We start from the raw sequence: 18977 nt of genomic DNA, 5'->3' as shown, positions 1-18977 counted from the left end.
CATGGGTAAACACTAAGTATCAACAATACTTACAAATTCTGTAAGGTTTTATTCCAACATTTATTTCCTGTTTTGAATTTTGACATATAAAGGCATGAGTTGCATGAATACTGGATATCCCTTGTTGCCTCTCCCATGTGGCTGTCTCCTACATCCAGTAAAAGGCACAGAAGTGTTACTTGTTACCTAAGATTCTACAGCCCTGTTGAAACCTGCTGCATGTTATTCAGGCAGTCAATTACTGTTCCCAGATAATTACAAACCTAATTATAAAATTGCAGCTCTGCAGCTGAGTGCTAAGCCCAAGCTTCTCCTGACCCCACACTCTCTATGATGTCGTCCAGGGTTGCACTTACACACAGGAATGTACCACGGTTAATGGACATTACAATTATTTCCAATCATATACTCTCCAGAAAACCACAGACTCACCCACTGGTAATATTTACTGGCAAGCAGTCAGGAGTAGGAGCCTTATTTTACCCTCTGTAAGATTCGGCACTGAAGCCCATAGTAGCACCTATATGTACCATTTCCACCCTTCCCCTGCCACAGTCTGTACTCCCAGTGGAAATTGAAGCTCTGAGCTTCCCAGCTGGTACAGTCTAGTTCCAGGCCCCAGCATCAGGAAATGATTCTGTTTTCTTGAAAGTCGACTCTGTGATTACACAGTCCTGGGAGTCTTTGATTAAACTCTGGAAGGAACAAATGTGATAGGTCAAATTACATTTTCGTATGGGCGTATCTTTCTGGAACTGACTACAGTTGATCATCTTTGATATTTTAGGTGCTGCAAGATAGATTTAGAGGCTGGCAAAATAGCAGTCTGATTGACTTCTTCAATGATTATGCCAACTTGTGTTTTGAGAAGTTTGGAGACCGGGTGAAACACTGGATTACTTTCAATAACCCTTGGGTACGTTTCATGTTGCAGTGTGATTTAATTTCATTAATATTAAAGATTGCAGTTTTATATATTTCAGCTGATTTATTTCCTGTTCATGGATTGAGATTTGCATCTGTGTCTAAGGTATCGTGATGATCAATTTAGATCTACATATCCATCTTGGGTACAAAAATCTTTACATTCTGGGGTTTCTAAGGGTATTATGTTTTCAGTTTATCTATCAAAGTACAGGTGGATATTAGCCTGTGGCACTGTCTTCTTCCTTCCAATTATAGCCGATATGTTCTTCGGTCATATTCTCTTAAACTGGCCTTTAAACATTATTACGAACATCTCCCACACCACTATGTATGAATGTCTTCCTTCTGAAAAAAGGTTGGAATAGCTGCTTATTATTCCTGGCAAGTAATGGTAGATCTTCTGCAATGCACCTCCGGTTGCATATAAACTCAGAGGTAAGTTTGTTTGTCACTATCTCTGCCCTGAGTTTCTCCTGTTCACAATTTTTTTTACATATACATAACATATACACATGCCTTGGTATTGAAAAAGTTGGGAACCAGTGGTCTAGTAAACCTTCTCTGAACTGCTTCCAATACTTTAACATGCTTCAGCAAGTATGGTGTCCTGTGCAGCCTGCAGTCCTCTAGTATGATGTAATACACCAATAACGTGAGTATTTTTTAACTCTAGATTATTTATTCATTGAACATAAATTCCTTCAGCTGCTGAGGTGGGATTTGAACCCAGAGAGCATTAATCAGGGTTTCTGAATTATTTGGCTAAGCTTTCCTTGTCAGATTCTTATTAGGTCATGTTTTAACCGATGATCAAAGTCTTGGATCTCTAAAACTTGGAAACAGAGTGTGGTAACTTTGCAACAGCATTGTCAATTTCCCCCGCAATGTTCCCAAAAATTAGTTTAATTTATGTGAACAGTTTTATAAGTAAATGAAATAACATCTTCCAAACTCAATAATTATATTTCATACTCTGTACTGAAGTGGCCTGACTGCAGTCTGTAGCCTATCTGTAGTCTTTCTCTATTACTCTCTAGTTTATTTTGTGTAAATTCTGTCCAACAAGAAAGAACTGCTTTTGGACTCGTTGATCCTGGGTCAGAACACCCAAGAATTGCTGGTACTGGCAGACTGAGATACCCGTATATTGACAGGAACACATGCACATGTTTAATCTGAGACATGCATGGCTCTGTGATTGGCAAATACATCACCATGGAGACAGACATCTTGGACACTCTAGTTTTTCACTATCTCTGATATAACTTTACTTTTGCTGCCAGGATCTTTAGGATCACCAGAAAGGACCCTTTCTCCCTGTGTTACAGAACAAAACCACTCCAGTTTTATTGATACAGTTGGGCCGGAACTGTTAAAAATTTTCCTGTTAAATCACACATTGAAAGACAGCACAACTTGCCGAGAGTGATCCTGATTAGTTCAGGAGGGGAGAGGTTTGAAAAGCAGAACACAAGCGCAATCTCTGAAAACCAGCAATGTTGGGATTTTGGGAATGACTGGAGTGGAGTTTATTTGAGATTTCTTCTTATTCTACCTCTGGATAATTGGTAATAAAGCCTAAAATATAACAAAACTGTGTTTGATAATAAATTTCCACTTTCTATTTAGATGAATGTTTTCCCACCCGTCACCATTTGCCAGTCTTCAGTTCAAAACAGGCAGATATCCTGCTAATGGTATCTCTGATTTTCTGATTCAAGATATTCACCAACTAACCTTTGCTGATAGCTGAAGAGAATGATGATTTTTCTTCCCCTGCTGTCCTCTTGCCCTTTCCTCCAACTGATTGCAGACAGAAGTGAGATTGGGAAGCATGTGCCTGTCTCCCATCTTTGTGCTTTACACTCTGAACCTCCAACATGGGACATTAACAGGATCCCATCTCCGAAGGGGGTTCTGTAGGATAGTAGCAGTAGTGGGAACTGATTCCATTTGATTATAAAGTGTTGTATTTTTCATTGAAGTCCACAGCTGTGGAAGGATATGAAGTGGGAGAGCATGCACCGGGGGTGAAGCTGAAAGGACTAGGAGCTTACAGAGCAGGACATAACATCATTAAAGTAAGTATCGTACAATTTCACAATATCAAGAAATTCATCATTTATTGGAAGGATTAAAAAGAATTGTGTATGGACAGATCCTTTCACGTCCTCAGGACATTCTAAAGTACTTCAAAGCCAATGAAGTACAGTCAAAATTGTAATGCAGACAAATGTCTGAGACAACTAGGACACAGCAAGGTGCAACAGACATGAGCAGATCATATGTTTTTGTATGTGGCTGAGGGATGAATGTTACCAGAACATAAGGAAACCACCTCTGCTCCTATTCATAGGATTTTTTGCACAAATAAATGGGACATTTTACAATGTAGCAGTCCCTCAGTGTTGGACTGAGATGTCGGTTTTGATTATGAGCTCCTGTTTCTGAAGTTTATTAAACACTGTGTTTTGAGAATTACCATTGAGCCAAGCTCACTTGTGGACTTGTACAATGTACCCTTTCAGGCAGGGCTCAGTAAGGTGAGAAATCCAACAAAAAAAAATGTATGGATATAAAATAGAAACAAACCATAATCTCATTCATACTACAAGCTTTGGCTTCTATTTCACAGGCTCATGCAAAGGCTTGGCACACCTATGACAAACTTTGGCGCAATCACCAAAAAGGTAACAGAGTTATCAATTCAGATTGAACCAAATCAAACAAAATACAAACGTCTCTTACAGACTCCACTGCAATTTTACATATTGTTTAGACTGCCAAGTTTCTATTATTAAGATTACATGGTGAATTGTATCATCAGCTTCAAAGGGTTTTTAAGAGATTTTAGTGATACCTGGATGTAACAAACATCACGGAACCAATACAGGTTGAGGTAAGTCGTGTATAAATATAAGTAAATATTCTCTCTAACAATATTGGAACAGCAAGGTCAATTATAATTGTTCAGTTCCAGTATGTCTTATTTTAGTTCGAGCAGCCCTGAGGGATTTGGATGATATGGAGAGAGAACAGGAGCTGGGGTTGTTCTCCTTGGATCAGAGCAGGTTAAGGGAATTTTAATGAACATTTTCAAAATTATGAAGTGTTTAGAGTAAATAGGGAGAAATATTTTCACTGGCAAAAAGGTCATGAACATTCATTTCAAGACAGCTAGAACATAAGAGCAGAGATATCCTGCTGAGGCTGTATAAGGCTCTGGTCAGACCGCATTTGGGATATTGCGATCAGTTCTGGGCCTTATTTCTAAGGAAGGATGTGCTGGAGTTGGGGAGGGTCCAGAGGTTTGCAAGAATGATATTAAGTACGAAGGGCTTGTCACATGAGGAATGGTTGAGGACTCTGGGTCTGTACTCAATGGAGTTTAGAAGGATGGTGGGGTGGGGTGGAATTGGAGGGGGTTTGATTGAAACTTAAAGGTTACTGAGAGGCCTGGATAGAGTGGACATGGAGAAGATATTTCCACTAGTAGGAGAGACCAGGGCCTAAGGGCACAGTCTCAGAGTAAAGGAACAATCTTTTAGAACTGAGATGAGGAGGAATTTCTTCAACCGGAGGATAGTTAATCTGTGGAACTCATTGCTGCAGAAGGCTGTAGAGGCCAATTCATTGAGTGTCTTTAAGACAGAGATAGATAGGTTTTGTAGAATGGGTATGAGAAACATATCAACCATGATCGAATGGTGGAACAGATGGGCCGAATGGCTTAATTCTGATCCTATGTCTTGTGATCAGTAACCAGCCATCATAGATTTAAGACAGTTAGCAAAATAGCAGAAAGAAAATGAGAATTTTATTTTAATACATTGAGTTATAATCTTGAATGTGCTGGCTAAAAGGCCAGTGGAAGTAGATTCATAACCAACTTTTAAAAAGAAATGGGTTATTTAATTGAAAAAAAAATCAGGGTTATGAGGAAATCACAGAGGAAATAGGACCAATTATTAGCTTTTACAAAGAGGTAACCAAAGTATGAAGGGCCAAATAGTCTACTTCTATGGTCTATAGTTCTATGAAGTAACACTCTATATCATAGAGTTCTACCAATCACAACAACAAAGTAAAACAATTACAACAGATACATGTATATTCTCAATGCAATATAATTTTGCTGTTGAGTCTAAGTTATTAAATATTCTTTTCATATGAAAGGATTGGTGGGTATTTCTATCACAAGTGAATGGGGAGAGCCAGTCGACATTACAAGTCAAAAGGATATCGAGGCTGCTGAGCGATACATCCAGTTTAATCTAGGATGGTTTGCCAACCCTATTTTCAATGGGGACTACCCTCAAGTTATGAAAGACTGCATTGGTAAGTGTAAATACAAGAGGGGATATTGTGGGCATATGCACTAATTACACAGCATGATGAGACTCAAAAGGTGAATATTAAACAGATACTAGGACTTATAATAACAGCAAATTAGTCCAGGGGCTGAAAATCTAAAATAACAATAGAAAATGCTGTAAATATAATACAAAGTTTCCAGATTTGGTGGAGAAATGGAGTTGACATTTTAGGTCACTTATTGTTCATCAGAACCAATTATCAAAAACATTAACTCTATCATCCTCTGCACAGAGGCTGTTTGACCGCTTGAGTATTTCCAGCATTTTCTCTTTTTATTGCTCAAGTTTAGAATTCTGGCTTTCTGGTGGATTAGTTAGGTGTTAATTAGACACGCACATTATATAATCCACTTTATTTTAGAGAGAAAATCTGAAAAGGGGGTTATTTTGGGGTGTAATTCTCCTTCCTATTTGTGTCACAGGCTGAATGAGTGTGTTGTGGATGAGCCTATTCTCAGCTTGCCTAGCATGACAGCACAGCTGAGTAACAGGACTCACTGTGTGGGCACTGATAAGTACCACAGTGGGTGGCAACTTGAAAGCCCGTTTCCACAAAGATCTCCGTTAAAGGTTTCTACATATCAAATATGTAAAAAGAAATGCAAACATGCCTTTGAGCTCAATTCCAAATATGTCAGTTGGCAAAAGAGAAACTGTTTCATAATCAAGTCCTAGCAAGTATAGAATTGCATACACAAAAGAAGGCCTTGTATTTATTTACTTACCATGTATGTAGAAATTATGAACTTTTAGTGAAGGAACCGTACGCAATCTGTAACATACAAACTTTCAAACATCCATCTTATGGTCAGGATTGCTTCTTGCAACTTACACACAGCTCCATAAGACATTTAAATTACATTAGTGCAGGTGAAGGAGATCTTATCTGAAGCTGAGGCAGGTAAGGCTGTATTTTAGGAGGTCACAGTGTGTCTAATATCAACAACTAGAAGCAATCTAGAGCAAAGTCAGAGCAGTACGAGATCTTGTACATCTGAGATCTTTGCTGTGCAGGAGTATTGGTATTCTTCAAAATCTGTAATCCTTATACCTTGTTGTTTGTTACATTAACAGGGAGAAAGAGCTCACAGGAAAGCCTGGACAGCTCCAGGCTGCCAACCTTTACTCCACAGGAGAAACATTTTATCAAAGGCACCTCAGACTTCTTTGGGCTGGGTCACTTCACAACCCGGTACATCACTCACAAGAGCTACCAATACAGTAAAGGGCCAAGTTATTATACAGACCAGGACTTGGCAGAACTTGTTGACCCACAGTGGCCTGATCCAGGTTCTGAGTGGCTGTACTCTGTACCTTGGGGTTTCAGGAGGATTCTGAATTATATCAAGGTATTTCAGAGATATATAGTTTAATATGTTGTTTCCTCTGCCGCTATAAAAAGTGACTTGCATTCGAAAAGTGCCTTCCACAACATCAGGCTGTCCCATAGCTCTCTGCAAGAACATCTCAGTCAGTCCCATGCCCCTCTTTCCCTGTAGCACTGCATGTCTTCTCTGCAGGTACATATTTATTTCCATTTGAAAACCATAACTGAATCTGTCTCCACCACACGCTCAGCCACTACATTTCAGACCCAAATTGTGTAACATAGATTTCCCTCGTGTCTGGTAGCCCTTTTGCCAATCACCTTAAATCACTTTCCAATATCCCCTCTAGGCCACGTGGCTTTGTAATCACGCAGATGTTCCCACACTATCCAAGCATGTCAGTTCCTTTAAAGCTGCATGTGAAGTTTTAGAGGTCCCACACCCTTAAGTGAACATGGCAACACTCAACAAAAATAAAAAATAGCCAGGATGTTGGTTCTGATTCATAGTTATCTCTCAACCAACATCACTGTGTTTTTTTACCACGTGCTGTTTGTCAGTCCTTGTGACACACAAGTTGACTTCATTGATGTTTCTTTGTTATGATAGAGACCACATTTCAAGAGAATTTAATTGCAACGTACTTTGGGTCACCCTGAGATCCTGAATAGCACTACATAAATGCAAGCCTTCTTTATTATCTAATTACATTTTCTGTAACCATCCAGCATTTACTGTCTTCTAGGTGAATCCTACAGTTAATTATTAAAATTCTATTCCATATGTGAATAAGATTCAGCTTTTACCAGCTTTTCCATTCACTAATCAATTTTGATCTGTTGCTCAAGACTCATTTACAAGCTCCAGCCTCCGGCATGAGGTACAGAGCTATGTGATTCAGCAGCTTTCCTATCTTTTGTCTGTCGAAAGGAGGTTCAGTTAAGGTTTGGAACTCATATGAGAAACTATTTACGTAAACTGCAGTTTTATTAAGTGTAGCCTTCACGTGCAGAGCACAGAGACGAAAGATAGAAGTAACTTTTCATTCTTCATTTCTCGATATTTTGCATGGAAATATTTGAAAGGATAAAACACAACTTATCCCAAATTATGTACCAGGTATATACAAAACAAAGACTTAAACATTGTGGCTAACTCTAAGCTTTGACAATATTTGGGATAGTGTTGTAACCAAGAGTCTCAACTGAAATCATCTTTTCTACATTTAATTCAAAATTCCAGTATTCAGGTTCACCATCACCTCAACAACCTCTCTCTATCTACTTTTCAGACCCCTCAAATTTCCTATCAACGTTCACGTCTCCAAGGAGAGGTTTCAATTTCTCTAATCTTTTCAAGTCTCTGTAGTTCCTCACACCGGAACAATTCTTCCAAATGTTTTCTGAACCCTTTCTAGTGCCTTCACATCTTTCTCAAAGTGTGGTGCCCAGAATACAAACACATAAACAAGAGTAGGCCATTCAGTCCTTCGAGCTTGCTGTGCTATTCAATAAGATCATGGCTTATCTGATTTTAACCTCTGCTCTATATTCTTCATCTCCTGAGTCATCTTTCATCCCCACATTACCTACCTCTGCCCTAAAAATATTTAAAGATTCTGCATCCACTGCCTTTTGAGGAAAGGAATTCTAAAGACAATCAACCCTCTGAGAAAAAGAAAATCTTCATCTCCCCAGTTGAGGGCAGACCAGTATTTTATACAGGTTTGTCATAACTTCCATGTTTTTGTACTCTATGCCTTTCTTGATAAATCCCTGGATCATATATGCTTTATTAACTGTGTTCTCAGTTAACTGTACTGCCAACAGAGAAGGATGTCAAGATTTTCACTTCGTAAAGATGAACAGCAAAATACGCCATGTCAGATGATATATGTTGCCCATATCCTTCTAGTTGGTGATTATGATGAAATTGGGAGCCTACTAAAGAAATCTTGGTGATTCACTTCACTGCATTCTGTTGTCAGTACAAACATTGGCCAGTATGAGGCATGGCTTTTTTTTAAAAATTGTCTACAGACTGGAGTGAGTCACAAAAGCTCAGGAGCAGCAACAAGTCACTTATGGAAGTATCATGTTGGCTTCCTAACAGCACTACTGTGTGACATTGAACTAAAGAAACAAATAAAGAGCTTATCAGAAAGGCATGACATTAAAATCTCCTGTGATTAATTTACAATATGATCAGAGACGTCAGATGGGCAAAGGTAGCCTGGATGAGGAGTTTCAGAGTGTTCTCAGGGTAGTTTCTTAGAACAGCATGTTCTGGTTCTGATCAGAGAGCAGAATATACTGGACCAGGTATTGTACTACAAGATCAAATTAATTACTTCATAATGAAGGCAACCCTAGGTAGCATCAATCATGGTTGAATTTTACATTTAGTTTGAAGCAGAGAGGAGCGGGACTGAGACTATTTTCACAAATGTAAGATCAATGATGAAGGTATGGATTCAGAGCTCAAGTTAAAAAATAAGCCAACACAGATGCAGTGGCAGACATTTAAGGAGATGGTTCAGAAATTATAGAAGATACGTTCCAATGAGAAGGAAAAATTCCAAAGGACAGATCCACTATCTGAAGTTGATTAGCAATTTTACAGATAGCATCAAACTTAAAAAGCATACAATTCTGCAAAGATAGATGGCAGAATTGGATAAAATATTAGAAACAAAAAAGGATGAACAAAAATTAAAAAGGGAAAATTGGAGTACAAGAGAAAGCTATTCAGAAATATAAAAACCAAAAGTCATATTTTCTATAAGTATTTAAGGAAGAAAGTTGACAAAATGAACATTGGTTCTATTGAAAAGGGAGACTGAAGAATTAATAATAGAAAATAAGTAAAAAGCAGATGAATTGAAGAGGCATTTTGCATCTGTCTTCTCTAGAGAGAATACAAGTCACTTCTCAGAAGCAGCAAAAAATCAGGAAATGGAAGGGAGGATCTCAGGAAGACCACAATCACCAGAATAGTCGTATTGAGTAAATTCTTGGAGTTTTGGGCTGATAGATGCTGGGTCCTGATGGATTTCATCTAAGGGTCTTAAAAATAAATAAAGTATGATAGTTGATGCATTGGTTTTAACTTTCCAAAACTCCCTGGATTCAGAAATGGTCACATCAGATTGGAAGATAGAGAATGCCTTTATTCAAAAAGGGATGGAGGCAGAAAACAGGAAACTACAGGCCAGTTAGCTTAACATCTGTCATAGGCCAATCATTAGAAGCTTTTATTAAAGAAGTTATAGCATGGCACTTGTATAAGTTCAAGGCAATCAACATGTTTTTGTGAAAACGAAATCATGTTTTATCAATCTATCAAAGATCTTTGAGAAGGCAATGTGCTATGGATAAAGGGGAACCGGTGGATGTACGGTACTTAATTTCTACAGACATTTGATACAGTTCCACATCAAGGATTATTGCAGAAAATAAAAGCTCACTGTGTAGGGTGTAGCATATTGGCACGAATAGACTAGCTGGCTAACAAGAAACTGCGATATAAACGCATCTTGTTCAGGTGGGAACGTGTAATGAGTGATGTGTAACAAGAACCATGCTGGGAGCTGAACTATTTACAACTTATATAAATGACTTAGATGAAGGAATGAAAGGTTTGCTTAGCAAATTTTCTGATGATGCAAAGATAGGTAGGAAAGTAAGTTATGAAGATGACACAAGGTTACAGAAATATATAGTTAGGTTAAATGAATGGGCAAAGATGTGGCAAATGGAGTATAATGTGGGAAATTGTGAAGTTGTCCATTTTGGCAGCAAAGTTATGAAGGAAAAAATTGCAGAGCTCTGAGATACAGGGGGACTTGGATGTCCGAGTGCAAGAATTGCAAAATGTTAGCATGCAGGTACACTAAACAATTAAGAAGGCTTATAGAATGTTATCATTTATTGCGAGGGGAATTGAATACAAAAGTAGGCAGTTATGCTTCAATTATACAGGGCACTGGCCAGACTGCATCTGTGTACAGTATTGGTCAACTTATTCAAGGAAGGATGTAAATGCTTTGGAAGCAGTTCAGAAAAGGTTTATTAGACTAAAACCTGGAATTTGTAGGTTATTTTACAAGAAAACATTGGACAGACTAAGCTTAGAAGAGGCAACTTGATTGAAACATAAAATCCTGACAGGTGTTGACAGGGTGATGTGGAGAGGATGTTTAACTATGGGAGAATCGAGAACATAGAGGTCACTTGAAAAATCAAATAGATGATGTGCTTTTCCTCTTCTTAAGAGGGTCTAGAATCTTTGGAACTCTGTCCTGGAAAAGGTGGTGGAAGCAGAGTCTTTGAGTACTTTTAAGGCAAAGGTAGATTCTGATTAAACAAAGCGTTGAAAGCTTTCAGGAATAGGCAGGAATGTGAATTTGATGTTACAACCAGGTCAGCCATGATCTTGTTGAATAGTACAGCTGGTTCAAGGTACTGAATAGCCTACTCCTGCTCTTGATTTGCATGCCTGAAATACAACTAAAATCACAAAAACACACAAATTATCTTTATTAATAATAAAATGAACAGACGATTTTAAAAAATTTCAGGAATAAAAATTAAGATACTTATTTATGTTAATATCTTAGATTCAAGGTGCTGAAGTACACAGGCATCTAGTCCTGCTACAGGTAAACTTGGAAAAAGAATCAGAAAAGGTCTATATCATAAAATGCTTTATAAATGTACAAATATTTATAGTTCTCCAGTGATTTCTCACATTCTACTACTAAGATCTTCAAGTGCTCAGAATATAGTGTATTACTTAGCAGTCAGAGTTGATTTTTGCAAATGGAGCAGTCAATCTGTGCACAGTAAAATTATTGCAGTCATTTAAAAAAAAAATCAGTGTTGGTTGGTGATTTAAAGATTTTGTGGTAGATTTTTCATAAATCACATGCACAATTTATTTAACTTTACACAGGAAAACAAAACACAATGCTCCTTACACAGACAAAAGCAGTCAAAAACGGGCAGTGGGGATGGAATTAAAGAAACAGGACACATTAGGGAGCACAAGAGCAGATGGGAGAAAAACTAGGGACAGTTCAGGTTCAGGGTAGAGTCAGCAGTTGGCCTGATTGGCAGGGATGAGGGGAGGGAAGGAGCAACACAATGAATAGTCTCAATCTTGACGGCATAGAGGCCAATAAGCTCGTTGAACATGCTATTAGAAATGAGAATGGAGGATGCAGTAGAATGAGGCAGTCGGTAGCAAACAAAGCAAGTGGGATCATACATTGCTTTCCAGAATGATTCTGGGGAAGTGAGTAGTTTTCGCAGAGAATGAGAATGTTATCCAGAGATCTTGCACAGAGAACTAAAGTTACAGTATGGTAAAGGCTGTTCCCTTGAGGAGGGAATGACCAGCTTGGGAAGATCTGGCTAAGGAAAAAGTCGAACATGAAAGTAAAGAATTAGTTGAGCAAATTGAGGGCTGCAATGGCATCCTGGAGAATGGAGAGTCAAAGGCTAAGCTGCCGGGAATATTGTAAGCTAATTCTGAATATGAGTTGTGAGGGATTTATGCAGTTTGAGGTTACTTCAAGATGATAGTGAGGCCTTAAGGCATGTATATGATCATACAGCAACACACTTCCAGAAGGGTTTTATTTTCTGGCTCCCATTCTTCCTCTTACAACTTATTCTATTTAAATACTGTATATTAAAATTATTGCAGTTTGTAAGAAGCTGAAACTTGATCAGTTTCAATTTCTTTCTCATTATCTTACTCTATTTTGTTTCAGAGTCGATATGGAAACCCGAGGATATATGTGACAGAAAATGGAGTATCTGAAAAAAACCAGTGCACTGAGCTGTGTGACAAGTGGCGAATGCAGTACATGAGTAATTATGTTAATGAGATTCTTAAAGGTGACTGACTTAATATGACCCATTCCACAGTTAATTATTTGGGGCAGGGGCAAGAAATAGTGCAGGTCATGGGCAAATGGCCCAATTCTTTCTTCAATACTACTGATATTAAAACACAAAAAAAATGTAAATGCAGCAGTCTGAAAGTAGCTCCACAGCCAATACATTTATCAACCTTTCTCCTTTAGAAAATAGGAGTAGGCCATTAGACCCAGCAAGCCCACTCCACCATTATCGTAACATCATACTCCCACTCTCTCTTCATTCCCCCCGACACCTTTAGTTTCTAGAAATCTATTTATTTCATATGATTGTATATACATATTCCCTCCACAGTCTTCTGTGATAGAGAATTCCACAGGTTCACCAGACTCTGTGAAGAAATTTCTCCACATCCAAGTCCAAAATGGACTACTTTATATCCTGAGATTGTGACCCCTTTATCTGGCCTCTCCAGCCAGGGGAGGAATCATCCCTACACCCAGTCTGTCCAGCCACGTCAAGATTTTTATGTAATTCAATGAGACCCCTTCACATTCCTCTAAACTCCAATGATTACAAGCCCAGTGAACACAATGTCTTCTCATACAACAAACCTGCCATCCCAGGTATCATTCTGGTGAATCTTTGCTGTACTCCGTCTAAGGCAAGTACATTTTCTTAGGTAAGGAAACTAAAACTGCTCGCCATACTCCAAGTGTGGTTTCACGAAGACCACATACAGCTGCAAAAAGACATCCTTGCTCTTTTACTTAAACACGCTTGGAACGATTACCAATATATGATTTGCCTTCCTAATGATTACTTTCAATAGCTGGCATACAAGGACACCCAGGTCCTTTTGTAAATCAACATTTCCCATTCTACACTCATTTAAATAATACTCTGCTATTCTGTCTTTCCTAAAGAAGTGGACAACTTCACATTTATCCACGTTATACTGCACCTGCCACCAATTGCCTACTCACTCAACTTGTCCAAATCACCTCAAAGCCTCTTAATGACCCCCTCACCACTCTCACTCCCAGCTAGTTTTATATCACCAGCAAACTTGGAAATATAAAACTTAATTCCCTTATCAAAATCGTTGATATATACTGCAAATAGCTGAGTCCAATCACTGGTCCCTGCTGTACCCTTCGTGACAACTCCTCCACTCCGAAAACAACCCATTTATTCCTACACCCTGTTTTGTCTGTTAACCAATTCTTAGTTCCTGCTAGTATATTACCACTTATTCCACGTGCTTTAATTTTGCAAAATAACCTGTGATATGGGACTTTATCAAAAGCTTTCTGAATAGTGCTTTACACTCATGGAATTGCTCTGAATTTCTGGAAATTTTGGATTGTCAGATTTTAAAACAGAATGTGATTTTGAAATTTGTTGCAGCTGTTAAGGATGGTGTTAACGTCAAGGGATACACATTCTGGTCACTGCTGGATAAGTTTGAATGGGATGAAGGATATTCAGAAAGATTTGGGTTATATTACATCGATTTTAAAAGCAAGAATAAGAGGAGGTACCCCAAAGGCTCGGTTCAGTACTACAGGAAGATGATCAGCTCAAATGGATTTCCGAACCAAAGAGAAGTGAGTAATAACTGATTTTTTTTTTTATTAGAGCAAAAATAAAACTTATTTTTGATGAGAGGTGACAAATAGCCAACATGAAGCTTCAAAAACAGAAACCAGGGCATGAACTTAGAAGGAAGTTTAGATTTAAAAGTTGTATGCAGAAGCTGATAAGTGTAAGAAGTGACTGCTCATGGAGGCAGTAGAAACGAATAATGTGGAAAACTGAAGGGAAGGTTTAAGACTGTGGACAACTGATATATGTGGTCATGTATTTTGCCATGTTTATTTAATAATTACACTGCGGCCAACACAAATTTGAACAAGCTCTGTCAATTGCAGTTTTGATATATTTCACTTTGAACACAGCAGGTAGGTTCAAAAATTATTTGAATAAAAGGCAGCTATCAAATGAAGACACTAACATTTTAATCCTGAAAATCCTACAGAATTACTAAATAATCACTGCTTTACAGCCTGTGTCCCAGTTTCTGCTGTAGAATAAAGAAGGGATAACTCCTGGCAAAAATAGTAAAGAATGCACAAAGATCCAATTTATTTTTAAAATAAGACATATTGGCTACACAAGTTTGAACACCAAATATTTCGTAGTTCCAGGAAACAGTTCACCTCCGATGTTCAGGTGCTTTTTCCTTTAAACAGACCCTTATATTCAAGACAGTACACAAACAATCTTTCTGCTATCTTCCGCTAGATTGAGAATTGGAAACGCAAAGCTGCAGAGACCTGTTCCATCACCAATGCACTGCTTGCTGCAGGTATGTGAGTGACGTCATTCAATTTTCTTCAGGAACAAAGAGAGTCCAGAGCAAGAAGAAGCATTTCAGTCCATCAATCCTAATATGAGCTGAGCCCATGTTTAATAATTTCACCATAATCTCTTCATTTGCAACCATCAGCTCCTGTATTCCATAAAGGATCCCTAAAGGAGACCTGGTCAGAGAAAACAAAAATTAAGCAATTCTATTGGCATTTCTTTAACTCTTGATCATTATCCCAATGAACAGAAAATAAGTAGCATTAATATCAAAGTATCAAATTTAAATTCAGTCTCTCAGAGTAATAAAATCATTTTACAAGTTTACTCACAGGCTTTTTAGCCAGTATTCTGGACAGTGTGCTGACACGATAGAGAAATTTACTCCTTTAGCATCCTCAGTGTCATGTGTGGTGACTGTTATGATGTGGAAGGAAGCCATTTGGAAAATTGTATCTGCACCAGCTTTTCAAATGAGAATCAATACCAACTGACAGCTTCCTGCTCTCCTTCCTTACTTATTATTCTATCCAAATAATTATCCAGTACCTTTTGAATGCCTCAGTTGAACCTGTCTCCACCACAATTCCTGGCAGTGCATTCCATGTCCTAACTACTGGCTGAGTGAGAAAAGCTTTTCTTCACAATGCATTTGCTTCTTTTGCACATCAATTTAAATCTGTGCTCACTGGTTCCTGATCCATTTACAATGAGAACAGTTTCTCCTTATATATTCATCCTTAGGTAGCATCTACAGGACAACGGAAGATAGATGGGTCCTAAATATTCACACTAATTGATACAAAGTGTATAGCATTTAAAGCAGACAGGAGATTTTAGTCACAGAAACAGCCGCCAGCATCTACTGCCAGAGGATCATAAGAGACTGTCTTTCTCTGGATATTTGGCAATATTACTCTGATAGATTTGAATAATTTCTAATTATTTCTAATAATTTGAATATTTGGCAATATTACACTAATAGAAGGGATGTGTCTCTGGTTTTACATATCATATGGTCTGTACTTATTCAAAAACGTCAAAAAAAGGCTTTAAAATGATAACTGACATAGAAGAGAGATAAAGTTTATCACTTCATTATTTGATGTCACATTTTAGTGCTATAATTAAATACATAATCTTGATACTTAGGTCTCTGACTAAGGTAGCACCTCTTGCCTTGAGCATTTGTGCAACACAGCAGTTAAGTTCACATATCATTACAAAAGGCTGAGAGTTAAATTGTGAGCAAATTGAGGAACATGCAGCTGTATAACAGTGTTCTTGCTTGGCAGCTGCTAAACACTAACTTATGCTATTGCCCTATACAGCCAATCGCTTACCGGAGCGGGAAAAAAAAATTCAGCAAATTAGTCAATTCCACCTCCTCAATTTAAGGCAGCTAGTACTTTATATTGTAGCAGTGATGATTGACGTTTTCTTTATTGTATTGCTAAAACATATCACTAAAAGTTACTGATGAAAAGAAGTATTGTTAATTAGATAGAAAGAGAATCAATATGCAGCAACAACACACCTTTCTCTCCTAAATAGGTCAACCAAAAGTATAGTCCTATTTTGTTAAAAGCTCTGTTTATATATTAAGACTATTTAAATTCTAAAATATTTTCCTTGAGAGTTCTTTAGAATTCACCAACTCCATTGCACTTACGAAATAGGGGAGGTGGTAGTGGTGGCAATCATAGGCTAATGGGTTCTTCCTTGTTTGCCCTTTCCAGTTAGAAGAACAAACCGAACAATTGAGAAGCAGACAATCATGCCAATGATTTGGCCAGTGCACAATGAAATTTAGCTATTAGGGGCTTTGTGTTACCTCAGTCCTGAGTTCAAGCTTTGAAAGCAACAGCTAAATTATCTGCTTATCATTAGCTTTCCTAGTTATGGTTAATTAATTAGGCTACAATACTTTATCCCTTGTAAATAAAATCTCCTGACCACTTCTCGAATGGCTCATTCTGAACAATCCTTTCAAAAAAAATGTTTTCAAGGTATTAATATTTGCGATATTGTCCCAAATTAAATAATAGCATTTCACTTCCAGAAGGAATAATTATTTGTAAAATGTTAATGCCTCACATTGTCTAAATTCCTCTGCAGAATGTGGTGGTTTCCCCTAATAAAAGGGTGGGGGTGGGAATTGTTTGGGGGGAGGCTTGACCTGCATTATTCATGACCCAGGCCACCAGTTATGTGCTCCTGTCTACTTCACTGAACTTCAACCTCATCCAAAGGGGTGCAACAGCAGTGGGTTATGAGTGCATTAATCCATGCACCCACAACAACTTAACCCACAAACCTGCACATTAAGCACCTTAAGGCACCTTACACAGCTTAAGCTGTGATGGGTAGGTTGGGGGTGGTGACTGAAAAATAAATCCAAAGAAGGTTAAAAGAGTTGAACAATGGAAGGGTTTAGGCAGGAAATTCCTGTCAATGCAATAAAGACAGCTTCAATCTTTACCACTAATTGTGCAGCTAGGTTGAGGGGTTAGGATTATGGTTGGAAGAGATTTAAAATGGTGCACCGGGGATGAAACCTTAAAGGATTTCAAAATGGAGACAAAGAACTTAACGTGTTGGGGGACAGGAAGCTAGAAGATATCAGTGAGAAAAAAGGTATTGTATTAAGTTTTAAACACTGGAGTTTATGAAGGGAGAAAGATAGGGGACCAGTTTGAAAGAAAGTGAAGAAAGTCAAGGTTATAGAAGAATTTCCTCCCTATGATGAGCGCTTTGGAAGAAATTCATACTTCAGAATAAGCAATTTCTTTAAATGGAACATTGCTGTTGCAGTCTAATTTACAGTAAGAAGAAAGACAATCAGCTTCCCATCGCAATCACACAGAGAGTGGGGAAATTTATACTATTTATTTGGATTAATAAAAAGCAAAGCATTTCTCTGAAATAATAATTTTTGCCATGTAATGTTTATAATTTCCCCTTTACTTTTAGATCCTCTTGTCAATCACATGGAGATGGTAACAGAGATTGTCGTCCCGACTGTGTTCACTCTTTGCATACTGCTGTGTGCTATATTACTGATGTTCCTTCTCCGGACGCAGTGAAAAATTCAGTGTGTTGTTAGGACATTACAATGCCAGATGTACAAGGACAAAAATAGATGTCTAACTCCTTCAACAAGTTTAAATTACAACAGTCTTTAATACTTGTCCACAGTCACCTCCAAAGATACCTTTGTTATTAAAGAATGAGATGATCCATTTCCGGGTCAGTAAAACTGCATTATAAACAAACTCAAACCACAAACCCCAATTATGACTCCATGGTTGAGATAAAGGTGCCCACAGCATGATAGAGAGATTCCATTTCTGATTCTTCCTTCCCTAATCACATAATACCCAATTGAAGTCTATATTATCAAGGTTTCACCACAGATTGAAGACATCAAATATTGGAAGTAAATAAGCTGTCTTCCAATAACACAATAGGTTCCTGCAGAAGAGGCATTTCATCAGTGCAACTGTTAAAAAAAACACAGGTACACATTGCCAGTAGGAACAATAAAACCCTTGGCCTGTGAGATGATAGAAAGCTATGAACTGGAGATCAGTCAGTTCATCAGAACATTATTTTTAAAATCCGTAACAAGTAGAAATATAGAAGCTACATAATTTAACCAACATTTAGACCAAACTGCAGCAGTTCCAAGTGGAACTGGCAATTTTTATTGGTGAATCATAAACAACTGTTATAAACTTGTTTGTTAGTTATACTATACACTTCTAGGTATAATTATCATCTTTATATGTAAAGGAAGTTTTGTTAATTCACTTAGTGCTACATTACTAATAGATATTAGAGTTATTGACAGTCAGATTTCAGGGACATTTATTCTGGCCTGGCTCAAATACAATGGACTTTGCAAGCCGGGATCTTGGACTATGGATATATATTTTGTAAAATAAATGTCACACAATCATTATTAGTTTTCAATTGATTCATTTCCCAACTTCTCAACAATAATACAATACAAACAAACAAAGCACAGTCAGAAATAGAACACTCAAAATATGTGTCACTTCAAATATTTTCAATTTAACTCACCGTGT

At 37.8% G+C, this 18977-nt stretch overlaps 1 protein-coding gene across 1 annotated transcript; it reads left to right on the top strand.

Annotated features, from left to right (window-relative positions):
* Window positions 1–333: 333 nt before the first annotated feature.
* Window positions 334–18632, top strand: LOC109933593 (lactase-like protein). Its single transcript, XM_048615766.1, has 10 exons — window positions 334–438; window positions 788–916; window positions 2913–3008; window positions 3563–3617; window positions 5104–5265; window positions 6378–6652; window positions 12408–12534; window positions 13927–14126; window positions 14824–14887; window positions 17860–18632. The coding sequence occupies exons 1-10, from the start codon at window positions 334–336 to the stop codon at window positions 17970–17972; spliced, it is 1326 nt and encodes a 441-aa protein (XP_048471723.1). The 3' UTR covers window positions 17973–18632.
* The last annotated feature ends 345 nt before the right edge of the window (window positions 18633–18977 follow it).

Source organism: Rhincodon typus, chromosome 33, assembly GCF_021869965.1.
Source record: "Rhincodon typus isolate 14 chromosome 33, sRhiTyp1.1, whole genome shotgun sequence".
Classification (NCBI taxonomy): Eukaryota; Metazoa; Chordata; class Chondrichthyes; order Orectolobiformes; family Rhincodontidae; genus Rhincodon; species Rhincodon typus.
Note: the sequence above shows the minus strand (reverse complement) of the source record. Positions and strands in the feature narration are given on the sequence as shown.